Below are 25,657 nucleotides of genomic sequence, written 5' to 3'. Positions count from 1 at the left end.
TTGGTTGCCGGGTGCTCCGGCTGTCATCTCTACCGGCCTCTCCATTGGTCGGCTGTCTCGATGGGCGTGGTCAAACCTCTCCACAACTCCTGAAGAAAATGCAGCCGCCAAGTCACGTTGACAGCCGTCGTCGTCTTCTATCCAGTCGGGGTAAGTTGTTGATAGAATAAGGTACTTTTCGCATATTTGGAGATATTAGTTGTGTGTTTTGTGGTTTTGCTCCGGAAAAGTTTGAATGAGCTACATTAGCAGGTGTTAAATCACTCCGGGCGCTTTCTACTTGAGCGTGTCATGTGTGCAACACGTCGTGTTTTTTTTTTTTTATAGTGCTGCTACTTTTAACCTCATCTCAGTTTTTAAACTGGTATGATTTAAAAAAATGTCCTTCATCATTTGTATGGCCTCACAGATTTCTATTTGTGACTGTGAGTTATTTAATAAAATATTATTAATGACCATTGCAGGTCGATTCAACTGTTCCGTTCTGCTTACTATTTTAGAGCAGCGTACCTTAACTAACTATCAAAAAGCAATATTAGAGCTATTTTGGTATATCAATGCCCTTAATGTACAGGAAAGATTTACTTTTTTGGTGGCTTAAGACAGGGGTGTGCGAAGTATGGCCTGGGGGCTATTTGCGGCCCACCATCCATTTTTTAGTGGCCCAGGGTATATACCCCAAAAATGAAATTTGAGACGGCCCATAAAGCTAATTAAAAAAAAAAAAAGGATCAAGATGGGCTGAGTGAGAAAGGATGGTGTCAAAAAATGAGTTTCACATACTGTACAGCTTTTTTTAGATATGCAAAGATACAAATAAACTACGTCTAAATTAAAAATTACTTTTCGCTTCAAAATACTGGTAAATTAAATTATATAGGGACTCATTGTTTCTTTCATATTCTGCTGTGTCAAGGTCTGATTTATGAACATGTCACATTAATCATCTGCAGTTTTGTTTCTGAATGTGGAGATGGGATTCAGCTGCTATTCAGTGCTGGGCTAGATTTAGTCTCACGGGATACAGATCCATTGGCCAACCCAAAATCTGAAAAAAATTTGAAACAATTTGTCTGATCACATTTAACAGACCGATGTTATGTAACATTTGTAACAGTCTAACTAGCCAAACTATTACTTGCTTGACTGATTTGAGCTTGTTTAAAAACATGGATTTGAAGAATTTTAAAGTGGCTCTAACTTCCTTGCATTTTTATTAAAACATTTTGGCTTCGCTGGCTTAAGTTAAGGCTGAAATGGGTAAACCAGTAAGGCAGGCCAGGTCTTTTTATTCATTTGTTTCTTGTAGCATATAATTTTTTTTATCATGATATATGTAATATATATAAATACATTAATACAATACATCTTTATTTGTATAGCGATAGACTTCAGCTCTTCACAACCTTCAACAGGATAAGCAGTTTATAAAAAAATGGATTCCAGGCAGGAACATTATGTCCAATTTTGGTTCTGAGGAGAACAAAATTGGGAAAATCATGCATTCGAAACTCGACATTATACAGGAAGCCCCCAGAGATGCTTGTTTGTATGTTTCCCTTCTGAGATAATAAAGGCATTTTGATAAGAGAGCCAGATGTGCTTGAACCCCTCTGTGTTGTGTTGTGTCTCTTAAAATCTAAAACCACAGCAGTATTTCCTCTCGCTTCCTTGTTTTTATTGTCCATCTTCCTGATGGCTCTGAGGGACATGCCAGGTGTTGTTTATTTGCCAACAATCCGTCACTTGTTGGCTAAATAAAGATACCAACCGTTAGAGGTTATCTCTCAAATCTTGATCAAAATCGGACAATTGATTTTGATTACTGACTTTTGATTAAGACCCCCTCATTGCAGGAACAGGGGCACCATAAGAAGTGTGGCGTCAATGGTACCCGTAAATAGCATGGGCAAAATGTCAAGATGTGAAATACTGATTTCCGCTCAAGAATAGGTTAAGTGGTCACGCTTGGAGAGCGGGGCGCAGGGATGACATGCTTAAAAGGAAACTATATTGTGATACAGACGTGTGCCCATATTAGTGAGAGACCGATATCCTTTTTTCCGGGCCGATAGCGATTATTAGTTTTCATGGAGGCCGATAACCGCCGATATTTGAAGCCGATATTCAATTAAGTTAAATGGTGTCAAAATCTTGAAAGATAAAAACTCCAAAACTTGACTTATTTTAAATGCCTTTGCACGTTTATTAAACAACTTTAGTGATTTCCAACATGTTAAACCTTTTTTACATCTTACAAAATGGACAACTTTGTTTTAAAACTCCGAACAAAAAGTGCCTGAAGCTCCCGAGCTCAGCTGCATGTCGTATCGTTCAATGAAAAGAAACATCTCTTTAAAGTTTACTAGGGCACATAGTTGTGATCAGTCGACTGACATTTATTAAACATTTCTGCAAAGTCTGTTGCCGTACTTTCCTCTGCTCACGGGACCTCTTCCGTAGTGCGTGTGACTCGAGGTGCAAAAACAAACTGGCAGCTTAGTGGTGATTGGCTGTTGCCCACTGCACAAGGAACCAAACAGATGGTCCTGTGGGCGGGCCAATCTGCTTCTGCACGAAAGGCCACAAGCACAGGAAAGCGAGAAAGAAGTGTGCTGCAGCGAGCCAAAATAAACCATATTTTAATTTATCAGCCTTGAAAGTAAAAAAAAATGGCAGGTGCCAATAATCTGCTAAATGCCAAATATCGGCCCGGCCGATAATCGCTCTATCACTAGTCCATATGGTTGAGCACAACGTCACACCAGGCATTCCTATTATTTGGTTACATGACAATACCAAGTCAAATAGTGTCAAAGTGCAGCTCTGTTTGTGTAAAATCCCGATTGTGTCTTTTCTAAATAAAGTACAAGGACTTTGTTGAGGTTGTTAGACGAGACCCTGTAGGAATAATTTGGAGGTCTTCTAAGCACTGAAACAATGGTGCTATTTTGTGTCTGAGGGTCACCCAACCGTTTTGTGGTTGTGAAGTCACCATTGCACTTGTGGACACAGCAGGAAAAAAAATGAGAACGTGGGGGTGCTACTTTGAATGTTAGCCAAGATTGTAAACTATCATGAGGGACACTTGCGACACCAAAATGCTCCAGGCAAAAAAAACAATTACTAGAATTGATTCATTTTTGTTGTTGCAGGCCCCGACTGCTTTCATGATTCTTTGAACAGTCAGTCAGATGACGACTTAGTCACTTGACAACGCGCCTGAATAAAATGGGAGGAAAAAAAAACCATCGGTAAACTGTAAAGTGCTCTCAATGTTCTAGATGAGACCACACTGTACTGTTCCAACTCTCGTCTGCCTGTCGAACAATATCTGCCCCATCGTACAAAGCTCGTAACTAAGACAGTGTCTTTCCATCACCATTTTTAATCTATTAACGCATTTTTTGTTCGTGGCGACAGTATTACGTTTAACCGTACTGCTTCTATTAAATGTTAACCATAACTCTGTCAGCATCTTTTTATTTACATCGTCAAGTCAGTCAAGTCAATTTTATTTGTATAGTCCTTAATCACCGACAGTCTCAAAGGGCTTTAAATTCCACAATCGACAACCCCTGATTTTAACCACCAGGAGGGCAAGGAAAAACTCAAAACCCCATTAGGGGAAAAGTGGGAAACCTTGAGAAGGGACCACAGATGGGGGAATCCCCCTTCCAGGATGACCAGGCTGCAATGGATGCCAAGTGGGCAACATTTGACACATAAAATCATCATCAAACACACTGTTTTTATGTATTTTGTGTGTGCGTGTGTGACGTGTGTGTGTGTTTATGTGTCGCCACAATCTGTGACCAACAAGCTTTATAGGAATAAATTGTACTTAGTTTCTTATCCACAAGTTTGCACCTCAGGCCCCATCTGTACTTTATCCCTAATGTATCCATGGCAACACTACCAATTTTCTGATTTGTGTTGCGTAACAACTTAGTAGATAATCATCCCAAAAGTGTATTATGCTCTATTTCCAGAAGCATAAGCGTCACTGTGACTGCACGTCATCCCTCCAGTGACGCACATCGAAATTTAGAGAAAGTTTCCGTTAACGCCCTCAAACAAACATGGCGGGTGGGTATGCATGATCCTCAAAATACATTGGGGTTGCCATAGGAAAGAAATATGTGTTGCAGACCTATGGTTTTGCCACATAAACTTGAGATATTAATGGAGAAGTCAACAGCCCTATAAATCTTTGCATTCCATACTGATTATTATTGTGTTTGTGCAATATGAGTCAAGCAGCAAAATCCACCTGCTTTTAGCCATCTCAAACGGTGGCCATTTTGTGGCTTTTTGTCGTCTGAAAATGACATCACAGTGGCTCAGGGCTCAGATAACGACCGATCATGGCTATTTTCTAAAGCTGAGCAATGATTGGTCGTTATCGGAGCCCTGAGCACCTGTAATGTGACAGCAAGTAGCATTGCGGCTGCCCCTGAGATGAACAAAAACGGGTGAATTTGCTTAACTCTTCTTGCACAAACACAATATTTGTCAGAATGCCATATTTAGAATTTTTTGAGGGGGTTGACTTACCCTTTAAGGTAAAATCACCATCATCATTATCTATTAACAATATTTTGCTGCAAAAAAGATGTCATTTTTTTAATGTAAAATATTGCTGTAATTTGTCAAAACAAAGTGTAAATATTTTACTCTAGAAAATTACACCGCCCAAAAACATAAAATACTCCAACAAAAATTTTTTTTCCACAAAATCAAAAACAATTTTGATATGTTTTCAGTTATCAAAGTATTCCAAATTTGTCTTTGCAAAACTCTCTATTTTCTCACATCAGACGATATAGAGTAAAGAAAATAGATCAAAATATGCGCTGTTGTTTTTGAAGAAAATAACAGCACTTGCTTAAATTGTCCCCTTAATGTAAATTTGACCCAGTTCTCACACATTGACACTGACGACAAGTATTCTTGTACAGTAAGAGGAACCTTTCCAAGGCAGTCCTCACTTGGGGATTTCCACTCAAGCAAAGGTGCTGTTTTGCTCTGCGAGCGCACTTCCACACATTGCTGTCAGCTCCTTCCTGTTTTCCAAGGCGTCTTAAGCGCGCCTGAACGGAAACGAGCGCTCCTGTTTTGTGGTCGGCCTCATTGTTCCCGGTCTTGTTTGACCGTCGCCACACGTATGGCGACTGTCGGCGGCAGTGGGCAAGTGGTATTATGTACAGAGCAGGAACTGAATCACTTCAACTGTAAATAGTCCGTTCACAGAAGAAAAAAAGAGTTGGGCGCAAAACCACACTGTAGTGACTTAAGTTTTTTTTTTTTTATGATGAAATTTACGACAAATTGCCACACCCAATTTTGGCTCTCGGCTTGTTATTTTTTTTTCCGTTTTCAGCGTTGACGTCACAGCAGGGAGGCAAGCGTGGTAATATTGCTGGCTTTGTCAGTTCTGTTGCCTAAAACCGATTGCCACCAAAAAAATGCAAAATGCACATCTTGTCGACTTCAACTTGTGAAAATATAAAAGCGTTCTGCATAATAGTTTGGATTTATTCACATCAAACATGAGCTCATGTGATCACCTCCTCAAGATCAAAAATACCGTGCCAATCCATTCTCCGCTTACACAGGCTGAAGCGGACAAGAGCAAGAATGCGCACACGAACCCCGACTGGTTTTATTTCAGACATTTAGCTACGCTAATTTATTGTTAAGTGTGAGGAAGCAGCCAGGCATCGATGCTTACACCTCCCACCTCTCACGGGTAATAACAGTACTTTATTTGAAGTTTGTTCATGAGACTGTCATAATCATGACATGAACATGAATGAATCCTTATGACAGATGTCATTGAGTGTCATTTGGGAAATTCTGTCACTTTTTATGCAAAGGAGACATTGACTAATGTATCAAAAGTGACATTAATTCACTAAATGACACTTAAGGTTCATGACACGTGTCATGTCATGATTATGAACAAACTTCAAATAATGTGTTACCATATGTTCTTCAGCGATGTTAAAATTTACAGCAGTCTTCCGAGCAGCCAATAGGGTACGTTCACATCCACCACTGCTTGCAGACTGAAAAAAAGAAAATTATAACTAATTTCAGTTTCCAGATCATAAAATATATAAATTGAGCTTGTTAGTGAAAAATTGGCCATCTTGGCTGGAGGCGTCTTTGGTACTGATTAATCTGAAGGGCTCGGCTCTATTTGGGGATAAATCCCCTCCATGCCACTCATGTGCTCACAGCTATGTTTTGGCATTTCCAAATTTCTACCAATAGTGGTTGAAATAAAAGGACAGCAAGCCTAGAAATTAGACACCTCGCATGCTTATTGGGGGCTACGTGTAGCCTGCGGGTACCACGTTTGCGACCCCTGTTCTCAAATCAAAATATTGCTTTGGCGGCAAGTACCGTTTTGAAGTGAGGGCTTCAGTTAGTGGCGCACTATTCTCGGCAGAGCTCGCTTGCTGTGACACAAGTTGGTGTCAAAGACATAATTTACTCGACTCGCTTTGTTCGCTGTACTACGTAAATACAAAAATGTCATATGTAGCACTAGTGGCTCACTTGCTTTAGACATTAGCACAGCATTCGCTGATTTGGCTGTGTTTACCGGCTTGTGTGGCCAAACAAAATGAACATTTGGATCGTTGTGACTAACACTGTATTGCTTGTGACAAACTAAAACTTTAGGTGACATACAGTCTAAGTATAGTATAAGTGATGACACAGTGTTTGGAAAATCCTGCGCACACAAAAACACAAGTGGACAAAAAATGTCTGATTCAGCTTAAAATCAAGTCTTCACTGTGTTTTTTTTTTGTTTTTGTTTTATTCGCAAGGAATCTATTTATAGATGTTTTTTTCCAGCTCCTCCTCCTTGTCCTCCTCTTCATCATTACCATCATCTGCCCACTCATTGAGACAGAGGAAGTGTTGTATACGTGTCAGCTTCTGCACTGTGCACGTCAAGTGTGCACGTGGTGTTAGTGGTTAGACTTGCAGCCGTGCACTCAATTGCATCCTTGGCATGCCTGTTTTGTTGTGTATGTGTGTGAAGCCAATGTACATGGGAGGACATATTATACAGACTTATATTTTGCAAGAATTGGAGAAAAAAAAATGAATTGCAATTTCTCTTGCCTTACTACTCACAATTTTCAAAATGTTTTGACTTTGTTTTTGCTAAATTACAACTTTATTCTCAGATGTTTTACTCCACGCTGGTACAACAACGACTTTATTCTTTTAATCTTTATTTTAAGCTTTGTCACCATGAATTTGCGTATTTATTATCATAAGTATAAACGTATCATCTGTAGATTACATCTTTGTTTGTATATTTTCCATCCTTGTTCTTTTTTCTCTCTGACTATAAGAAAGTAAAATTATTTTATTTTAGTATGGTTATTTTAATTTATATGGTAAGGTTGTGACTTACGTCTTCTGAATTTTTTTCATAATACTGCTTTAATTCTTTTGTAAAACCGACTTTTGGTGAATTTCTTGTTGAATTGACAGTTTATTATGTAATTTACAACTTTTTTTTGTTAAATTCATAATAATAATTCCAGATATATCCTTCTAGCATTTAGACTTTGTTGCTGTAGTATTCTTTTTCTTTCCAACCGGGCCAAAAAACACAGACAGACTGGGACAGAAGTTGCAATGCCGACATCAGGTGCATCGCGTGAAGTAGTGAACTGAAAGTTTGCTAGGGTGAGCGAAACAAAAAGTCCCACGGAGGGAATAGAGACTTTAGAGGCGAGCGGAAGCTTGTGGTCAGTGTTGAGCTGCTGAGACAGCATTGGTAATTCACTGCTGCTTTTCTTACTGGGATCAAGGCTAAATCCAGCACACTAAACCCTTGCAATGCTCACACCACGCCTGTGAACTGACAAGACTTGTGTGTATGGGCCTTGGAAAGTAAGTTATGAGTCGTGCTCCATGACTGGAAAGACCTTTCCTGAAACCTGACGAGGCAGAGACAGTTTGTGGGGTTTTGTGGGGCAATTGTGGAGGGAAGGCAACGTGGGAGTGAAGGATATACTCAAAAAAGATTGATTATAAAACAGCCAAAAGGCCAAACTAAATCAACATACAAAGACCCACGTGGAACAGACTCACCACCACAGGAAACAGGCAATGTGATGTGACATGACGTGACAACAAAGAACCGACAACCGACACGCGAACAAACTAAATAATAACGAGACAAAAAGGCACACCTGGACACGACTCGGCGGAGGGAGCTGATTGGCCAACGAAAGGAACTGGACATACGAGTCGAGCAGACATGAAAAAGGGGCACAAGAAAAAAAAAAAAATGAAATGAAACTAAATCTTATGAAACAACGCAAACAAACAAAAAATACTAACAATTTTATGCATAGTAGAAGCCAAGCCACACACACACACACACACACCCACACACGCAAAACACTACGAATGCAAACACCTGCACATGTTAACTGTGTGTGACTTTTCACAACCTTCTCTCTCTCTCTCTCTCTCTCTCTCTCTCTCTCTACCACCCCCTCCACTTTTCCCCCAGCTCTGTCATCATGCACAAGTTGACTGGAACAGTTTTCTCACCCTGAGCGAGTGTGTGGACCTAGCGGGCCGTGTGACATCTGCTTGGTAAGTCTGAAATTTTCACCTTTACCTTTGATAGCGTATGCCCTAGATCGTTAGTTTCTTAGTTACCAAAGGCCATATTTTGCTAAGCCTCCTGTTCGGAAGTAAGTCCTTCCTTAATTGCACTTTTCATCTACGTGTATTCTCCGGTCCAGAATTCAGACACACCCACCGCACGGAAACTGGGAATGATCATGGAAACACCAAAGAGGTGTGATTCACTGACAGCTGAAGCTGGATTCAAATCCCGGAAACATGGATCTTTTCTGAGATTTGAAATTGAAATCTTAAATTTGAAAATGGCGTACACCAGCAGATGCTCTTTGTTGTTGGACAGAAGGGATTTACGGGCCTCTCAGGCTACTCCAACACTTATGAAGGAGAGCATTTTGTTTTGATCAGCATGAAAAAAGGCAATAAATGAAATGGAATCAGAATAATGCGCTTATGACTGAATTCTTGTTTGGAGATCCAGCAAAAGGAACGTGGTGTGCCTAACATGCTGTAGATGCACCACCTTTTTTGCACCGACTGTTTGGCAGCTGTTGTTGTTTCTCTTGCTATATTTTGACAAACAAGATTACAGTAAATATACAAGACACCACTACAGAATTACCAGACATGTTTTAATTTAGTGGGAGTTCTGTGCTTGTCCTTCAAGTTCTTCTAATCTAAGGTTAATTTTTTTTTTTTTGCGCTCAAAAAGAAAAAGAAGCTCCTAACACTTGTCAGAAAATGGGTACGTGTTTGAAGCAGAATCGCTCTTTTGAATTTTAGCCGAGCATCGTCAATAAACAGCAAAAAAAAAGCTATCACAGCTCCGCCAGTATTTTTAACGACACATTTTTTAATAGCCAAATGACAAATCCATAGACTATTTTGTTAAGTTTCTGTTCATACTGAACTTTTGAAGCGTACTTAAGCATATTATTAGTTCTGCATCCAAACTTTGATTGCAGTCGAATGTTTAAAGCCTTCCTTGGGCACTTGACTTAAAATTTCTGACGATTGTAAGAGGACATTTCCTCCTTTTTTCTCATTTTATTTATTTATTTTTTTATTACAATAAATATTGATGCAGCCCTACTTTTATTTTGTCAACAAAAGGCATTTATTTGGTATGTGTTTTAAATAAATTTGAAATGACAGTTTACATGACATGAACTCTTTCTGATTATAAAATCCGTATGGAAAAAAATTAACAAAGCAGACAATACCGGAAACATAATGTACGTTTTATGAAGCGCTGTCACTCATTCGTCATTAACCAGAAATGACTTAACAGCGATTTAACACCTTCACAGAGTCACTGCCAGCTGCTTTAAGTGTTTATATCTTCACTTTCTGTTTGACGTTGAATTGGTCACAATATTTGTGGAACTTCCTGTCAATGTCGCCTTTGTGATGGTTCTTTCCAGACACATGATGAATGTGAGCCATGACCTGCCAGGCCCTTTGGGATAACACAGGCAGGTTGATCAAAATGGAGTCAAAGGGTAAGTGATAGACAATTGGAAACATGTGCTCTTATTTGGAAGTTGGAGTTCTCTGAAGTTGGTTGTATGGCCATTGTGGCTCACATTTAGTCAAACAGAAAGAATGCTGAGTGCCTCATTAGATGGTTTGAGCAAAGTTTATTGTCATTAGTTGCAAATCATCTCATCTGTTCGCTTTATCGCCAGCCGGCTCCTTCCCGACGGTTCCAGTGCGAGAACTGTACCGCAGCGTCCAGGCAGTGCTGCCTAGAGAAACAGACAACCGACAGTCCCCAGACTGTCTCAACAAAGGTACTATTCATTTTTGCAGTTGCCACATGTCAATAAATCAATCTTTTATTCAGCTGATGTTGTTTCTTTCACTTTAGTTTCAGCCGTGTGTGCAGCTGTTAGTCAGCCAGTCGATTTAAATTTGACACAGCCGTACAAGACGATGACACATTTAACAAGTTGGTGTGTTTAACCGTATGTGTCTGCGTAGGAATGCTAAGATGGACGTTGCACAAGAAGGTTCAGAACAATCCCGCCAACAGCTTGTCTCTGCTGTGGGTTCTGATAAAAGAGCTGGAGAAGGTGATTGATCACGACACTTTCCTCTCTCACTCAACTTTCCGGAATTTAAAACTCCTGTTGGATTTGAATGAAGATGTGTGTTTCTAACAAACCTGGTCAGTTAATATGATTCTGATTGTAATTCTGAAGATAAATGTGTTTCTCCTAAGGCGGAGAGGTGGGACAGTCTTGACTACATCATCCCTTTGCTGCACACGCTCATGTATGCCATCGTTCAGGTACAACTTCATTTGCATTTTTTTCATTCATTTCAAGGATGTAGAATAATATAAAATAACACAATGAACTACTAAAAATGAACCCCTCATAATTAATATGTCTTAAAATGTCTTCATAATCATTCTGAAGCTACGGTCGTACATACGCCGTTAACATCATTGCTTTCGTCCGGTGGCTGCTGGCTAGTTATCAGCGGCTAAAATGCTAATATTTATGTTGGTGGGCTGCGCAAACTCTGATGGCAATTTCGCTAAGGAGACACCGCCACAAGAGAGGTGGGAAGGAACTTCTTTTGTCAAAATAACTTCATCATAGCAATATTAGCTAGTCTTGGCTGCCAACCAGCTGCATGTTCGGCCATTGTTACTGCTACTTTCTGATTACTTCTTTTATTAATTGGCGGATTTTGTTTACTTCACCTTGCAAACCAAAGTTGGAAGGAAAAGCTGGACTCTGATTAACTGCAGTCGCGCCTATTTCCGCTGCGCCTGATTTCTCATTCATATAATCACCCCGCCCTACTTATATTGCCCTTCGGATGGTAACCGACGGGATGGGAGGGGATTGTTTTTTTTTTTTTTGTCTGTCTCTGTGTGGCTCTGTACCAAATGGGCCACGGCTCAGTATCTGTCTGCGGACTGGTGGTTGGGGACCACCGAATTAGACTACCTACAAATTTATGTTTACTATATTAATACCTGACCTAAATTAAATGCAGAGGAGATAATAATGTGTTCTAATCAACTAACAGCACATTGCATCGCCCTTTTGGAGTCAGGCCGAACCATATTCGCTAACTTGTATTTGATATTTGGACACAACAACACTCTACAGCAGGTGAACTTTTTGAGTTCTCCCCGCCAATTAACAAGAACGTGTTCATCTTCATCCCAGACAGCCTACATCCCAGATGAGTTGTACAAGCGTGTTTATGACTTCTGCAAGCGACTGCTGACCTACCCTCAGCCCTACTGCACAGTTGGCCTCAACTACACCAGGAGAATAAAAAACGAGCGCACCGTTCCAGGTATTTATCAGACTCTCTCAGTTAAGATCCCTCTCAGGATTACTATGATAAATATGTTCTGCTGCTGTATACGGTGAATGAATTCTCATTAATACTGCAGGTCTACTGTATCAGAGGATGGTGGTAGCAGAGCAGAGACTAAAGAATGAGCATTATCCCTTTCAGGAGAGGTATGATATGAATTGTAACCCTTTATATGCTTAAATGCGTTGATATGCAACATGTCTGATTCATTGCAGGATTTTTGTTCTGGCTGATCCAGAGGTCTTTTCTGGCTCTCTGGCGCAAGTGGTGTTGGCTGACATTGAAGCAGCATCTGCTTCGAGTCCAGTAGATCACATGCGCAGTGTGGTCCAACACTCCATCCAGGCCGCTTTAGGAGAGCAGTGCCATGGACCTGACCTGGCTAAGACCTTAAAAGTCAGTGCAACAACTCTGTATCCCCTCCTACTGACTTACTTCTCTGGACTCACTTCTTGTACTTACTGACTAGTGTTAATTTAGATTTCTGGCAAAAACAGTAACTTCCAGGTGAAAAAGAAAAAAAATCCCCATTATCAATCCTGCATTACGTATGTACGTGTCAAATAAAACATCCTCAATGTGGGTCTACTCTCCATTGGCACTGCGCCTAATATAACACTTGATCAGAACACGCGCGTACAAACACACGTAGGGGTTAGACATACACACCCACTTGAGACCTTTCCCCTCTTTGCTATTAATACCTAGCCTGGATATATTTATCTTCCTGTGTGTGCTCACCGCCGTGTGTTTCTCTGTTTTGCAACAGGATATAGATGTGGAGCCTCATTTTCAGGATGTGATGGCGACTGCGGAGCGGTGTGTGCAAGAGGGTTCCAGCAGGGTGGGGGTTGCATTGAAGGGCCATCTTCAGCAGCTGCACGGCAACATTGTCACAGGCGAGAACTCTGGTAAGCGATACAGAACAGCATCAGCCCATTTTGTCTGCTTGGGTTTTGTAGATGAATCTAATTCTGTGTTGGAACACATGCGGCATGTGGTTTAAAGCAGGGGAGTCAAACTAAATTTTTGTGGAGGCTGCTAGAGAATGTAGAATCTGGGTATCATTAAGTTTTCCACAAAAAAAGTTGTTCAAGTATTGAAATAAAGTACACCAACTTTTAAACAATTTTCTCAATCTGTTTTTACATTTATAATTACTAACATTTCAGAACATTCACAGTTCTTCAGATTGGTGACCCTCACTTTCGTCTCCTTTGTACGTTGCATACTCCTCTCAGCATGTGTAAATGGAGTCATGACATCTGATTTGTTAATCACCGCAACTCTCTCTGTGCATTCAAGACATGTCACGGAGCAAAAAAACATTCAGCAACAAATATTCTGCCTTCTGGTTTACTTGTATTGGCTTCTTGGTTGATTGCTCTGCCCGAGCATAATTATTGGAATGGATTTTGGAATAGTCACTGGATTCACTTTGTAGAAATGCTTAATTGAAGGGAGACACGAAAGACCTCTGGGGAACTCTGCATGTTATTTGTGCCAGCATGAATTCAAATTACTTTTACTTCAATTTTAATGGCACTCGTGTTGCATTCAAAGAGGGACAAAAAAAATAGGACATTTCAAACGTTGACGAAAAAACACATTGAATTAAAAGTAACAACAACAACAAGATTCCCTGAAATCTCTCAAAGTAACAGAAATAATTTTATGGCTTTGACCACAATAACAGCAAATAGATTTTTAGCTATTACTCGAGGTTAGGTTCCCCCCAAAAATCTGCGAATGCCAAACTGCGACTACAGTATGTCCACTGAAGCTTCTGCTGTTCAGCATATTGTTAAACAGTTGTTGATTGGCATGTTTTTGGTGTCGTCAAAATCTCTGACAGTGCAGTCCAGCTGGCATCAAATATTTGACCCTGGCCCTAATGTATCAAACTATTTTATTTTTTTTCCCAGAAATCAACTGCTGTCATGTTGCGGACCCATCTGATTAAATTGTTGTCGTCTCGCCTCAGAGGAAACGGGGGTGTTTTGTTTTGAGTGTCATTGTGACACTTTTGGTCTTTTCCTCTTCCTCCGAATGTGTGTCTCTGTGTAGAGGATGCTTCCGTCGGACCACTTTTTGACTGCCCTCTTCCTAACCCTGAGATGAGCTTCCACCTGTGGACAGAGGAACTGGATATCTGTAAGTGGCCAGGCGTACTGTGGGTGGTCTACAGGAAGTTGTTCAGACCAGTCAGCTGAACTGAATTAACTAACAGTTCAACAGGGGTCAAAATATGTTCCAACATTTCCTATAGTTGCCCTCATTAATTTTTTTTTTTCCCATAAAAACTGACATGTTGCACGTCTTGAGATCTTTTCATCATAGCTATGCAACAAACATGATAATAAAGCCTTAGCAAAGAGGACAATTTCATGAATTGTAATTAATTTTATTTAGTTCTGCCGACAAGCACCACAGTCCAACATTGTTGGTTTGCAAATCCTAGTGGTCACTTGGGCGCGGTATTTTGTTCTGAGATGATGTGCTAAAGATGTACAGCTAAAATGGTGCAGTATTTAAAGTTTTTAAACTCCTTTGTTTAGTCTTGATTTCTCCAAAACTAATTGATCAAATTTAATATACCGAGTATTTCAAGACTTTTATCTGGCTTTGTATCACATGTTGTCACATATACATGTGTCCACGCCAAATGCATTTACCTATCGTTGTAAGTAAACATGGAAAAACGTATGGCACCCTTTCCCTACACTAGGGTGGCTTTTGCCGTTTAAAATCAGTTTTTGAACACAAATCCAACTTCACTGAACCTTCAGTCATCGTTGAAGTTTATTTGGTTCACAGATGAACAACCATTCACACTCACGTTCTAAGCGCTGGGCAATTTAATCTTTAACATGATTTGAGGCTGGACATTTAAACCCAGAACCTCAAAACTGTGAGGTAGATGTGCTAACCATTTGACTACTGTTCTGCCTGTCTCACTTTGAAAAAAGCGAAACCCGTTCCATCCTCTTCATACTCTTTATTGACTATATGAAACTTCACAGGGCGAGAGGTTTCCAAGTGGCTGCGATCCAGCTCTTCGTCAGAGCAGATCTCCCTCTGCCCGGAGCATGAGGACCCTGAGCTGGGTGACTCTCCCAGTGACCTGATGCCACCCGACAATACCCGCTTCTCTGTCATGTCCAACGACAGTGGTATCGAAAGAGATCTACCACAAGTAGGAGAGACGTCACCGGTGACGCTGCTCGATTCAGGCAGTGTGAGTGCGTCATGGGAACCCTGCAAGAGGTAAAAGGATTCAATTGATGAAACCCACAGTTGAGAAATTCACAGGTTAGCAACAAAAGACGATATAATGAAAAAGGATTATCAAATAAATCAGCGAAGCGCAAAAAACATCAATGTAACTACATAACGTGACAACAAAGCAGTGGCGATATGTTGTCACTCTTAAACGTGACACAAGCATGTGTGTTGATTGAAGCCAAATTAACGGAACCATAATGCTTGGGGGAGAGCAAGGCTGATTGGATTTGTCCTTTTTCACAGCGAGCAAGAATCAGTCAAGTTGTCCCGACGTGGAGGCATGAAGGTGAAACCGTCCGTGAAGGACAGCGTGGCGCTGATGCAGGACACATTGGAGGGTCACACGGGAGGCCTTGGGAGCAGGGGCGGAGGAAGAGCAGGAAGCAATGCCGCGCTGATCCCCTTCTCCAGGCAGCAGAGGCTCTTTACCGCCAAAATTGTCGTCATGGGTGGTGACAGCGCAGTGGGTCGCCTGGCTAAAGCCTACTACTGCTTAAGGTGAGGAAGTCAATCACAAGGTGGCAGGTAATGTTCAGTTTTGCTGGTGAACTGTTTAATGCTCATATCTGTTTCATGGCATCTATCCAGTGTCATTTACTGGCAGGAGCGTTGTTTGCCTTTCTCATCCATCTTGCTGTCCATTGCAGGAAAAGGGAAGCGCGAAGAATTTTTCTTACCATGAAAGTCAAGCTGCAGTTTTACTACATCCCTGTTTACGCAGCGCCAACCACCACCGACTCTGACAAGGTGAGGCAACTTCCCCTTGTCAGCACAAAGCCTGCCTGTTTTTTCATACAAACACACACACACACACACCAATTACTAAACATTCTTCACTGTAACCAGAAGTGTGTGTTTGAACAATTGAACTTGTAGTCTGACTAATTATTCTTCTCTTATAGGAAAACCTTCAGTCAAAACAGAGTCCATGCACTCTTGGGTCCTATTTGAGCATCGTGGACCCGTGGTACAACTGCAACATCAACAGTTTGGGCTGCATGATCCCCAAACTAGCTAAAATGGTAATGCTGACGATAATGCTCAGTTTAAATCCACACCGTCAAAGAACTGTTTTAAATAAAAAATGATGAAAGTAAATGTTTACATGATCATAGCTTGACTTGCCACAAGTAAGTACTTTTGTTATTTTGCAGCAACAAACAAACTCATTGAGGCCAAAGGAGCCGTTTGTTTCTGACGTCATATCCTACTATGTGCGAATGGGCCAGCAACCAGTCTACTTTAACATCTACTTCGTAAAGGTATTCACCTACATTCATTTTATGCCTACGTTGACTTTTTTTTTCATGCATTGGCTTAAGTCAAACAAAAAAAGATATTTTATTCCCATTTCATCACATTACCTTAGAACAGGTGTGGGCAAACTACGGCCCGGGGGCCACATACGGCCCGTTAAACGTTTTAATCCGGCCCGCCTAACTTGAAAAAAATTTAATTAATAAACCCTTCGAAATTCTATGTTGTGTCAAAGGCATATATTTTGTTCTAATGCTTTTCTTCATTTTCATTTAAAATTAAATGTATTTTTTTTCCCCAATGACGTGAGGTTACCAAAACACTCCATCCATCTGCTCCTGGTCCGGCCCCTCTGTCAAATTTTAGAACCGATTGTGGCCCACCAATCAAAAAGTTAGTAGGTTGATATGTGAAAACTATGGTTACCGTAAGAATAAAGTAATCACATTTTCACGCGACAAGGAAGAGGGTCTCACCCAGCTTGTGTTTTTTGGTGAAACCAACCCATGTTCCACAGCTATAATACATAATGGAAAAACCTTGAAACCAACTTTTTTTTCTGGTGAAAGAGGAAGGTCTACAATTTCTTTTGGTGAGTTAGGTGCTCATATTGCCACAAAAAACAATAATCTGTGGGTCTTGATAGATTAGTCAAAATGCTCTAATATGGCTGGCAACATGAGGAACACAGCTTTAAAAATATCTGGCCATGATTAAGTTTACCATAAATTGCCCTTTGCATTGCATCTTCTAAGTTCCAAAGCAATTGATTCCTTTGTTTGTTTGTTTTTTTATATTTATACTCTGGAATGCTTATTTAGTTTTTTTTTTGCATGTTTGAGGTATATATATATACAGTTACAAACAAAGATGTATTCCTGTAGGAATAAGGTACTTACTCATATTTTACGTCTTGATTCTAGTTTCAAAGTAAATGTTCCTGTTGACCCTTTTATAATTTATATCTCAAATGACTATATTTATAATGATGCCTACACTTATGTTTAGTTCAAAATGAACTCATGTTGTCATATGTGTGTTTTTCTCAATTAGATTACATTTACAAGCATGACCAAAGAAGCAGTAGAGGATGTCTTCCTCACACATTTAGATGTGTCCGTTCCTGACCTCAGACACTCTCCAGCGCCAATGAGAGGTGATTTAAGACACTAAATGATCCCTGCATGTTTCTATCCGGTAATGGTGATTGACAACATAACTGTCCCTCAAACAGAGAAGCAGAAGAAGAGTGTGGCTGATGTATTTGGAGCTCTAGTCTGCATCAGTTACAAAAAAGTATGTTTATTTTTCCTTTTAAATTAAAAAAAAAAAAAACTCACGATTTTTGCATTATTTGGTAGGTTTAATGGAATACCTCTGTGCTTCATTAGTTGCCATGTCTGTGTGTAGGTGACACCAAGTGGCCGTGAAACTGACAGAGGCCTCCCCATTAGGACAACAGGCGCGCACATCAATGCTATTCCATCAAGTGCAAATGAAGGTTTATTCCTCTCTCAGTATTTATCATTACACATTCTCCGGCTTGTTGTCGTTAAATATGTATTTCATTCTTTACAGATCTCAACTGTTTAACACTCACCTTGAAGGAATGGCCAGCAAAAGCTAAAAACTGCAACGCCGTATGTTTTCTTCACGGTTTTTCAGCTGGAATTTTCTTCTTCAAAAATGATTAACTACCGGTTTTCAATTTCCAGGAGTTCAAAATCAGGAGCAACAACATTAAGATGTGTTCACTGGAGAGTCAGTCCTCACTCAGAGTTACATTAGACAGAGATTCTCAAAGGCTCTACAATGATGTGCAGAGGTAAGACGGTTGCATTTGAATATGGACAAAATCATCAGCGATGATACTCTGTTGTCAATCAAATAGCAACACAAGTGGAATACATCATTTTTGGGCCAAAGCATTTGTGACCTGTTAAATCAATAAGAACCCCCCGAATCTCCTTCTTTACCTCGCTGAAGGCGGAAAAGTTTGACCTCTTTACAAAAACTTGCAACCTGATTTGGGTGGGTGGGTAGATTTGTGTAGGATGGAATGTTCTGTTATTGGCTTCTGGCAAGGTGCTTGTCATTTGTTGGTTTTAACTGTTGATCAATGCCAAACCTGGAAGAAGGAATGTGTTTGGTTGAAATGAGATTTTACACTTCACGTTCATTTCACGTTTTGATATTAATATCCGTCAATAATCATATCTCTATTTCGTCCATTCATTCGCTTAGCCACTAATTAATGTATATTCATACAGCCCTCACATTTATGTCTGGCTGTTAAGGAGCTTGACTAATAACGAGAACAAAGGAATGTTTGTATGAGTTGTGTCCGCACAAGGGAGGCCGACTGTATTTCTCTTTGCAGAATTATGAAGAACATATTTAAAGTTCAACGCATGAGCACTGTCTAATAAAATGGCATGTTCCTTTCTGATCGGTGATTAGAGGCGGGGGAGCAGTTTTAACATGGCTCAAAATCCCATCTTGAGTTTTAAACTGCAAAATGATCAACTGATGGTGATATTGTAACAGCGGACTGACTGAATGGTCACTCTTTAATAAATTCACATGACGTTTTTAGCAAGTCCATACTCCATATACTCAAATGAAAATGCTGATGGGTGCTGACACAAACATTAGCCAACTGTGTGCACCAGCTCAAGTTGTTGTCAACGAGTAGATTTTCACCTGCTTGATGTCTTGACCAAGGATGTCACTAACTGATTTGAAATTTCTTGCTGACCAAAGTAGTATCTCTACATTTTTACTTTTGTAAATATGTAATGAAATTTTGCTCTATGTTGGTGTGGAGCAGAAAAGTTGAACTGACACTCCCCTGGGGGGGTGCCAGTGCTCCTCTCAGCCAGATCACATGGAGCAGAGTTAAACATAACCTTCTGTGGATTAAAAGGAGTTTGTGACTGTGTGGCTGGATACGATTAAAGACAGAGCTGAAATTGACAAAAAGAAGTTTGGCTTATCCAGACCTATCCGAGGACACGGCAAGGTGTGTTATGCTCTCAATGCCATCTTTGTATCTTGTCTACCCCCGGGAATGTGAGCAACATAATTTTGATTATTTGTATTTTGTTTAGTACATCACTTGTCAAAGATATCGGTACCAAAATGCAGCCAGGAAATTGCAAACAAACAAGAACTGCCTTGGCTGATTAAGCACAGTGGCTTTTGAACCAGGATTGTCCTTCTCTAATTATAGATTCAAAAGAAGCTATCATTTTGGTCCATAATCAGCTTGATCACATATTCGGCCCAAACCAATGGCTCTATTCTGGTTGCAGTAGCTCAATGTGGGCCTAAGCACAGAAATAGAAATATTGAGAATAGAATTGACATTCCTTCAGCAATTTGTATCCACTCAATCTTTTTTGTATTCCAGCAGTACACCAATGCATATACAAATAGAAATATGCCAAACGTTTCTTTTTCATGTTTTCTGCTGCAGCATTGAAATCGTTCCCTGCCTTGACCCTGGATACTGCGTCCAAAAAAACATGATGTCCAAACTGAACCTGGGCGACAACAAGGACGCCGGACTGAGCAAATACATGAGCAAAAGACTTCCTCTTCCTGTCAACACGTTTTCTGGCATCATCAACTGACCTCTGCATAAAAACACATGCACGACATGAGGATGAAAAAAGCTCAAACAGTAGTCTATATTTCTGCAGTCCCTGGTTGAGGGAATAATCCACTAAACATCTCATCATTGTCTCTCGCAAGCAAGGGATAACAAATAATGACTGAGCAGTTTTCTCATTGTTACATTTGTACCATGTGGAAAATGTCACCCTAAGTCAGCTAGGATAGACTTCAGATAACCTATATTGCATACAAGTGCGACGGAGATTTACAAATTACAAATTATTCAGCGTTTAGCCATGTTTGACTTGAGAGGTTCCACTGTACAACCCAGATTCTGTTGTACAATCATATTTATGAAAGTGTGAATCGGACAGAGCTGGGCAGTCTGGTCAGGGGGCGGAACGGTTTGGCCCTCCGGCCGAACGACCATTTTTACAAATAAGGCCGTAGGGTCGGGGTCGGAACTGTACCGACATAGCGGCCGTAGGGCTGGGGGACTGACCGGCAAAAAAGGGTCAAGTGCCCAGCTCTGGAATTGGACACCTGCAACCATCGCAAGGTTGCCACTCTCTTGTTGGTATTGAATGTGTTTAGGGCAAAACTGTGGGGTTGATTTGAGAGCAGCTGTGTGTGTGTTTGTGTGTGTGTTGTGATTACACATCATCACGGAGTCATTTATTGTCGAGGGCCTGTTGAAGAGCTGACACTTGCTATTCATGGGAAATGTGATTGCATCTGTTCACACAAAGCCACCTGTGGTTCATTTCGCTACTGAACCCATTGCACTATCCACATGGGTGTAATCTTTTGTGCAGAAATATGCGCGTTAAAGTCAACCCTATGCAATGTAAGTCGAAAATGTAAATATGTAAATAAATAGTTTTCAACAAGTCCCGCTTCATGATTTCCTCGTGGAGTTGACTGGCTTGTTTGCAGCCGTGTGTCAGGAGTCGACCACCAGATGGCGCTGTGCTCCCAGTGCCGTGATCCATCTTAATTGACAGAGAGTCGTCCATCCACTGCGCACACACACGGTTGACCGAGCATGTGGGGAGCATCTCGCACCTCTGCAGGTCGGTGACTAGGGCAGGCAGTGAGTCACAGCCAAGCTACAGCAACACACTTTGCATGATTTAATAGTTCTGTCTTTCTTTGTTGTTGCTGATGCATGTGCATCCCGCAGAGAGGAGAAGCTGGAATGATGGAGGAGAAGAGAGAATCTTTCCATCTGTATGGATCACTGGAGCGTGCACAATGGAGCACAGGCAGCCACAAAGCAGGTGAGCCGACAAACTCATGCTGCAGTGTGATCATTTCAAATGCATGCTCTGACAATGTTTTGCATACGGCTCAGGTTTCTTGACTTTTGTCCTCTTGTGTTGTAAAATGTTCTGTCGATTCTTGGTCATACAGCACCTACAGTAGATCTATTTTGGAACCGCAAATGCAGTCATGTCAACCATTCACAGGTGTCTCTTCTTCCGATTTGCAAGGAAGCATTACAACTATCGACTTTTAACAAAGCAGGCCTACTCTATAAGCTCTACTGTCTTCAAAACATACTTTCAGTCTTGAGGAAACATAATACCGCAGTAATTAATGGCAGCAATTTTCATTACATACAAATTGGATGCGGATATTTCCTGGTGTTGTTTGGACAGGGAGAAAAGGAAGTGGAATAAACAGGATTGTTCTCTGTTTTATTTCAGAGGACGACGTTGTGTCCATGGCAGACTCCAGCATCACCGTGGACGACATCGAGGGCGAGCTCTTCAAGATCAACCGCATCAGAGATATTCTTGTTCGGAGGGAGTCAGAGCTCAGATATATGTAAGATGGTCAGGTATCCGTATACAAATGTGTGATTTATTTATTTTTTTTTTTTTTTTTATCTTAGGAGTGATAAATGGTTTGGCATCAATACATTCTGCATTTTTCTGTATCTTTTTCCAGGATGGATGACATTCAGCTGTGCAAGGAAATCACTCGGTTGAAGAAGGAGCTGCAAAAATTAGTGTCACTGCCAGGTTCAAAGCATTGCCTTCACTGTAGATATTGATTAGCCCACGCACAAATTTTATTTAGTTTCCTCTCAATTTAAGTTTGCCCAATGTCTGACTGAAGCAAATCATACAGTACTTTGATTCCATTGCACATTAGGTGGCGTAGACAAAAAAAAAAAAAGGCGTCACAATTTACTATTGTCCATTTATCTGTCTGCTTCAGATTAAAGGCTCTTTTGGGCAAATTCCCTTGTCCGGTAGTTTTCAAACATTTTACACCAATTACCGCTTAACAAAAATATTTAGCTTGCCAAGTATCACCAGAAGAACCAACATTACAATACAATTAAAACAATATAGATGATGAGGTTTTAGTTCAAAAAAGCACATATGTTATACTTAAGTTAAAAAAAACTGAACTACACTCAAATATGTAAACAATTGTGACAAAAATATATTCTCTATCCCCTACAAAGAATGACTTACGAGTGCATCTTACCATGCATGTAATAATGACGAAGCCCCACAAAACCTAAACTAATAAAACCAAACTCGACATCGCTCTTTTCTACTGTCTTCCTAATGTAGACAACGACAAGTCCAAGGAGGATCGACAAAAGGAAGAAGAACTTCTACAGCAAATCCATAAACTGGTGGAAACCAGAGACTTCTTGGTGGATGACGTGGAATTCGAAAGACTCAGGTGAGCTTTTTACATCAATCAAGGGATAGATGAGAGAGAGAGAGACAGAGAGAGAGAGAGAGAGAGAGACTGACTGACTGATATTCCGGGTGAGTCATCTTATAGTGCGTTGAGCAAAGGTCAGGACTGTCATTCAACTGCAGTGAGAGGGCTGAGAGGAGATGATGTGGAATCGAACACGTGTTTTGAATGCGTCCTCAGACAGTGTTGAACATTGTTTGCCTGCATGAGCAGTCTCAGCAAAGGTGAGAGGCAGGAAGCAGAAGAACATGAATGACCGTGTTGAAAAATGTGTATGCAGTCAAAGGCCATCTTGTCCATGTTAATAAGAATCCCACTCAGTGAGTCACCCTAAGGACCTTTTATGACGTCATATTGCCGTGGATGTTGATACACGGTAACTGTACTGTCTCATTGTCTTCTCAATGTATATTAAGAACAAATTAAGGTAAAGTTGATGTTTTGAACTGCAAAAAAAAAAAATAACAACGTAGAATTATGAACTAATCACTGAAACATATCCTATTATATTATGACCATAATAGGCCAGTGCCATTTCTGCCAAACTGACTTTTAATTGAATCTCAGTAGGATTTTGCTGGTGTTTATTCTGTCTCACCTGCAGGGAGAAAGAAGAAGATAAAGAAATGGCCGATTTTCTAAAGTCCAAATTCCCGAGGCAATTGCAGAAAAACGGTAATACATTCTCACGATGGGAGAACAATATGGCAGCGATTAGCACTTTTGGACTGGAAAATAGTCAGTTTGGTGCCTAATTGTTTGAGCAAACGCTTTTTGTCTTTGCTATAGCTGGACCAAGCAGGCGCGCAGCATCCAGGACTCAGCAGAACTCTTCTCCTTTTGCCAAAACGGGTCTCACCCTTCTGAAGGAGTGCTGTGGGTTCACTTGCTCCATCATGTAGCTTTTGATCCAGTCTTTCTCACAAGATGAGACTCAATTCCGAATCCATCTCACCCGTGTGCCTCACGCTCATGGCGTCGTTCTTAAAATCGGCTATTAATGTCACGTGTTGAAAAAGTGTAGCTCATATTTATTATCGAAACAAGACAGAAATGGAGCTATGCGCTTCTCCTCGTTGTTTTTATCGTTCTAAGATCACTGGAGACATGGCGGCACTTTGTGAGCGAATCGGGCAGGTATGTCATCCTCACATTGAACGGGAATGTTCATTAACAACTGCTATTTTTTTTTTTAGATGGATAGAACATATAATTTACGAGATTTGCTTTTATAAGATTTAACCACTAACCTTTTACCGCAGTTAATGGTTCACGTTTATGTTCTTTTTGATCAAAACTAAAAAAACATTTTGTATGTACTATTGTATGAAAAGAAATATCTCTTCTATATATTACATTTGGGACCGTTTTTGGGCTGACTTCCCCTTTAAGGTTTTAATTCATTCAGTAACCACCCTTGTAATACAAAACATTCAGAACTCCAAACATATTTCCCCACTGGAATAGACGCAAATGGTATTTATTAGTTCCAAGAAAAAAAAAATTGTTTCAGAAAAAAAAAAAGACTCTTTATATAAACATTGACTAGACCAAATACTATTCGAATGCAAAATGTTATTGTATTGTACAATATTGTCTTGACTTCCTGTTTGAGTGCGTTGAGTTCATTTCACTGCCACCATAGAGCATTCTTATCACAAATTTTTGCTCGATAGAAAAACAAAAGACTGTCCAACAGCAAGTATCTCTTGGGTCACTTGTAAGTCCAAGAACCACTTTAAATGCAGTCAGTTTACTCCGTTGGAAGTTGAAAATTGAAAAAACTAAAATAGCACTGTAATGTAAAATATAAAAACATTCTAAAACAAATTGTAAATATTTTAAGTGGGCTTCGTCGTCTATTTAAGCCAAAAGTCTGACACACTGTCATTTAAGAGACTCGGACAAGTGATTGACATCAGGAGCTCTGACTCCAGCTTGACTTGTCCGTTTACAGCATGATTAGTTCTGTTTAAGCGTCTCCTCCATGCTCCTTGCAGGTGTTTTCATTTTCCAACTGTCCAATAAATGGCTGAAAGTTCATCCTCAAATGTCGTGCTCCTCCTTTTCTTTTTCCTTTCATCGAACTGCCACATATTTAAAGCAGGATGGTAACTCTCAAGTTTTGGTTTGACGAGCCAAAAGATTGACCGAGTGGCCGCTCAAAAAATATAAACTTAACCGCATATTATTTTGATATCTGCTCATTTCTTAAATCTATGAGTGAGCTGTCCTACACCCCCCAAACGTAATAACTACCCCTACATCAGAGTCTCTGCTAATGACATGTACCTAAGCGAGGTGACGATCCAGAGCGACATTCAAGCAACAGTATCATACAGGAACTGTCACATTCCACACGGTGTCAGGCCCTTCTTGTTATAACCAAAAGGTAAGCAGAGCTGCATTGAATTTTGTTGGATGCACAGATTAGCATTAGCTAACAACGTTTCAGTATGAAGTTGTTGACTGTGGTGGTGCAACTTGGAATTTGTGTTTGGCCATGTTGGCAATGACCCACAGAGACAAAATGTAATACATGAAGTGCTGCCTCGAAGAGTGAAAAACCTTTTATTGTCTTTGACAGGTTCTAGCTTTTTTTTTTTCAAACTTTGGGCTCCGCTTGTCCAAGTCGAAACTGCCGTACTCGCAAAGCCCAGTCTCCTAGTCTGGTTGTCATGGTAACAAATAGGGCTCGGCCGATATTAGCTCCTTCAAATCATCAAAAATCAGCAGATTTGTTTTTTTTCTATTGGGGGGTTGAATTTTCTCTCTGTTATAAAGTTAAAAAAAT

General features: G+C 40.3%; 2 protein-coding genes across 4 annotated transcripts; both read left to right on the top strand.

Annotated features, from left to right (window-relative positions):
- Nucleotides 1-17: 17 nt before the first annotated feature.
- Nucleotides 18-21,026, top strand: pik3r6 (phosphoinositide-3-kinase regulatory subunit 6). The gene is made up of 22 exons (XM_088302933.1): nt 18-150; nt 8,555-8,640; nt 10,056-10,133; nt 10,320-10,424; nt 10,615-10,706; nt 10,856-10,924; nt 11,820-11,952; nt 12,053-12,122; nt 12,192-12,372; nt 12,746-12,887; nt 14,044-14,130; nt 15,000-15,243; nt 15,505-15,759; nt 15,909-16,008; nt 16,164-16,283; nt 16,416-16,523; nt 17,572-17,674; nt 17,753-17,814; nt 17,929-18,019; nt 18,097-18,158; nt 18,234-18,343; nt 19,997-21,026. Exons 3-22 carry the CDS (start codon nt 10,076-10,078, stop codon nt 20,151-20,153), a joined length of 2,349 nt encoding a protein of 782 aa, XP_088159059.1. The 5' UTR covers nt 18-150; nt 8,555-8,640; nt 10,056-10,075; the 3' UTR covers nt 20,154-21,026.
- A 149-nt stretch (nt 21,027-21,175) lies between these two features.
- On the top strand, nt 21,176-24,873 carry pik3r6a (phosphoinositide-3-kinase regulatory subunit 6a). 3 transcript variants are annotated; one of them, XM_088302988.1, is made up of 7 exons: nt 21,176-21,209; nt 21,320-21,416; nt 21,846-21,966; nt 22,090-22,163; nt 22,728-22,842; nt 23,468-23,538; nt 23,653-24,873. In XM_088302988.1, the coding sequence occupies exons 2-7, from the start codon at nt 21,335-21,337 to the stop codon at nt 23,763-23,765; spliced, it is 576 nt and encodes a 191-aa protein (XP_088159114.1). In that variant the 5' UTR covers nt 21,176-21,209; nt 21,320-21,334; the 3' UTR covers nt 23,766-24,873. The 3 variants fall into 3 exon arrangements, with proteins under 3 accessions (XP_088159114.1, XP_088159115.1, XP_088159113.1); XM_088302989.1 differs by having other exon boundaries at nt 21,176-21,229; XM_088302987.1 differs by lacking the exon at nt 21,176-21,209 and having other exon boundaries at nt 21,240-21,416.
- Nucleotides 24,874-25,657: the final 784 nt, after the last annotated feature.

This window comes from Idiotropiscis lumnitzeri, chromosome 8 (genome assembly GCF_059441095.1).
Source record: "Idiotropiscis lumnitzeri isolate Australia: NSW breed Sydney's pygmy pipehorse chromosome 8, RoL_Ilum_1.0, whole genome shotgun sequence".
In the NCBI taxonomy this organism is placed as follows: Eukaryota; Metazoa; Chordata; class Actinopteri; order Syngnathiformes; family Syngnathidae; genus Idiotropiscis; species Idiotropiscis lumnitzeri.
Note: the sequence above shows the minus strand (reverse complement) of the source record. Positions and strands in the feature narration are given on the sequence as shown.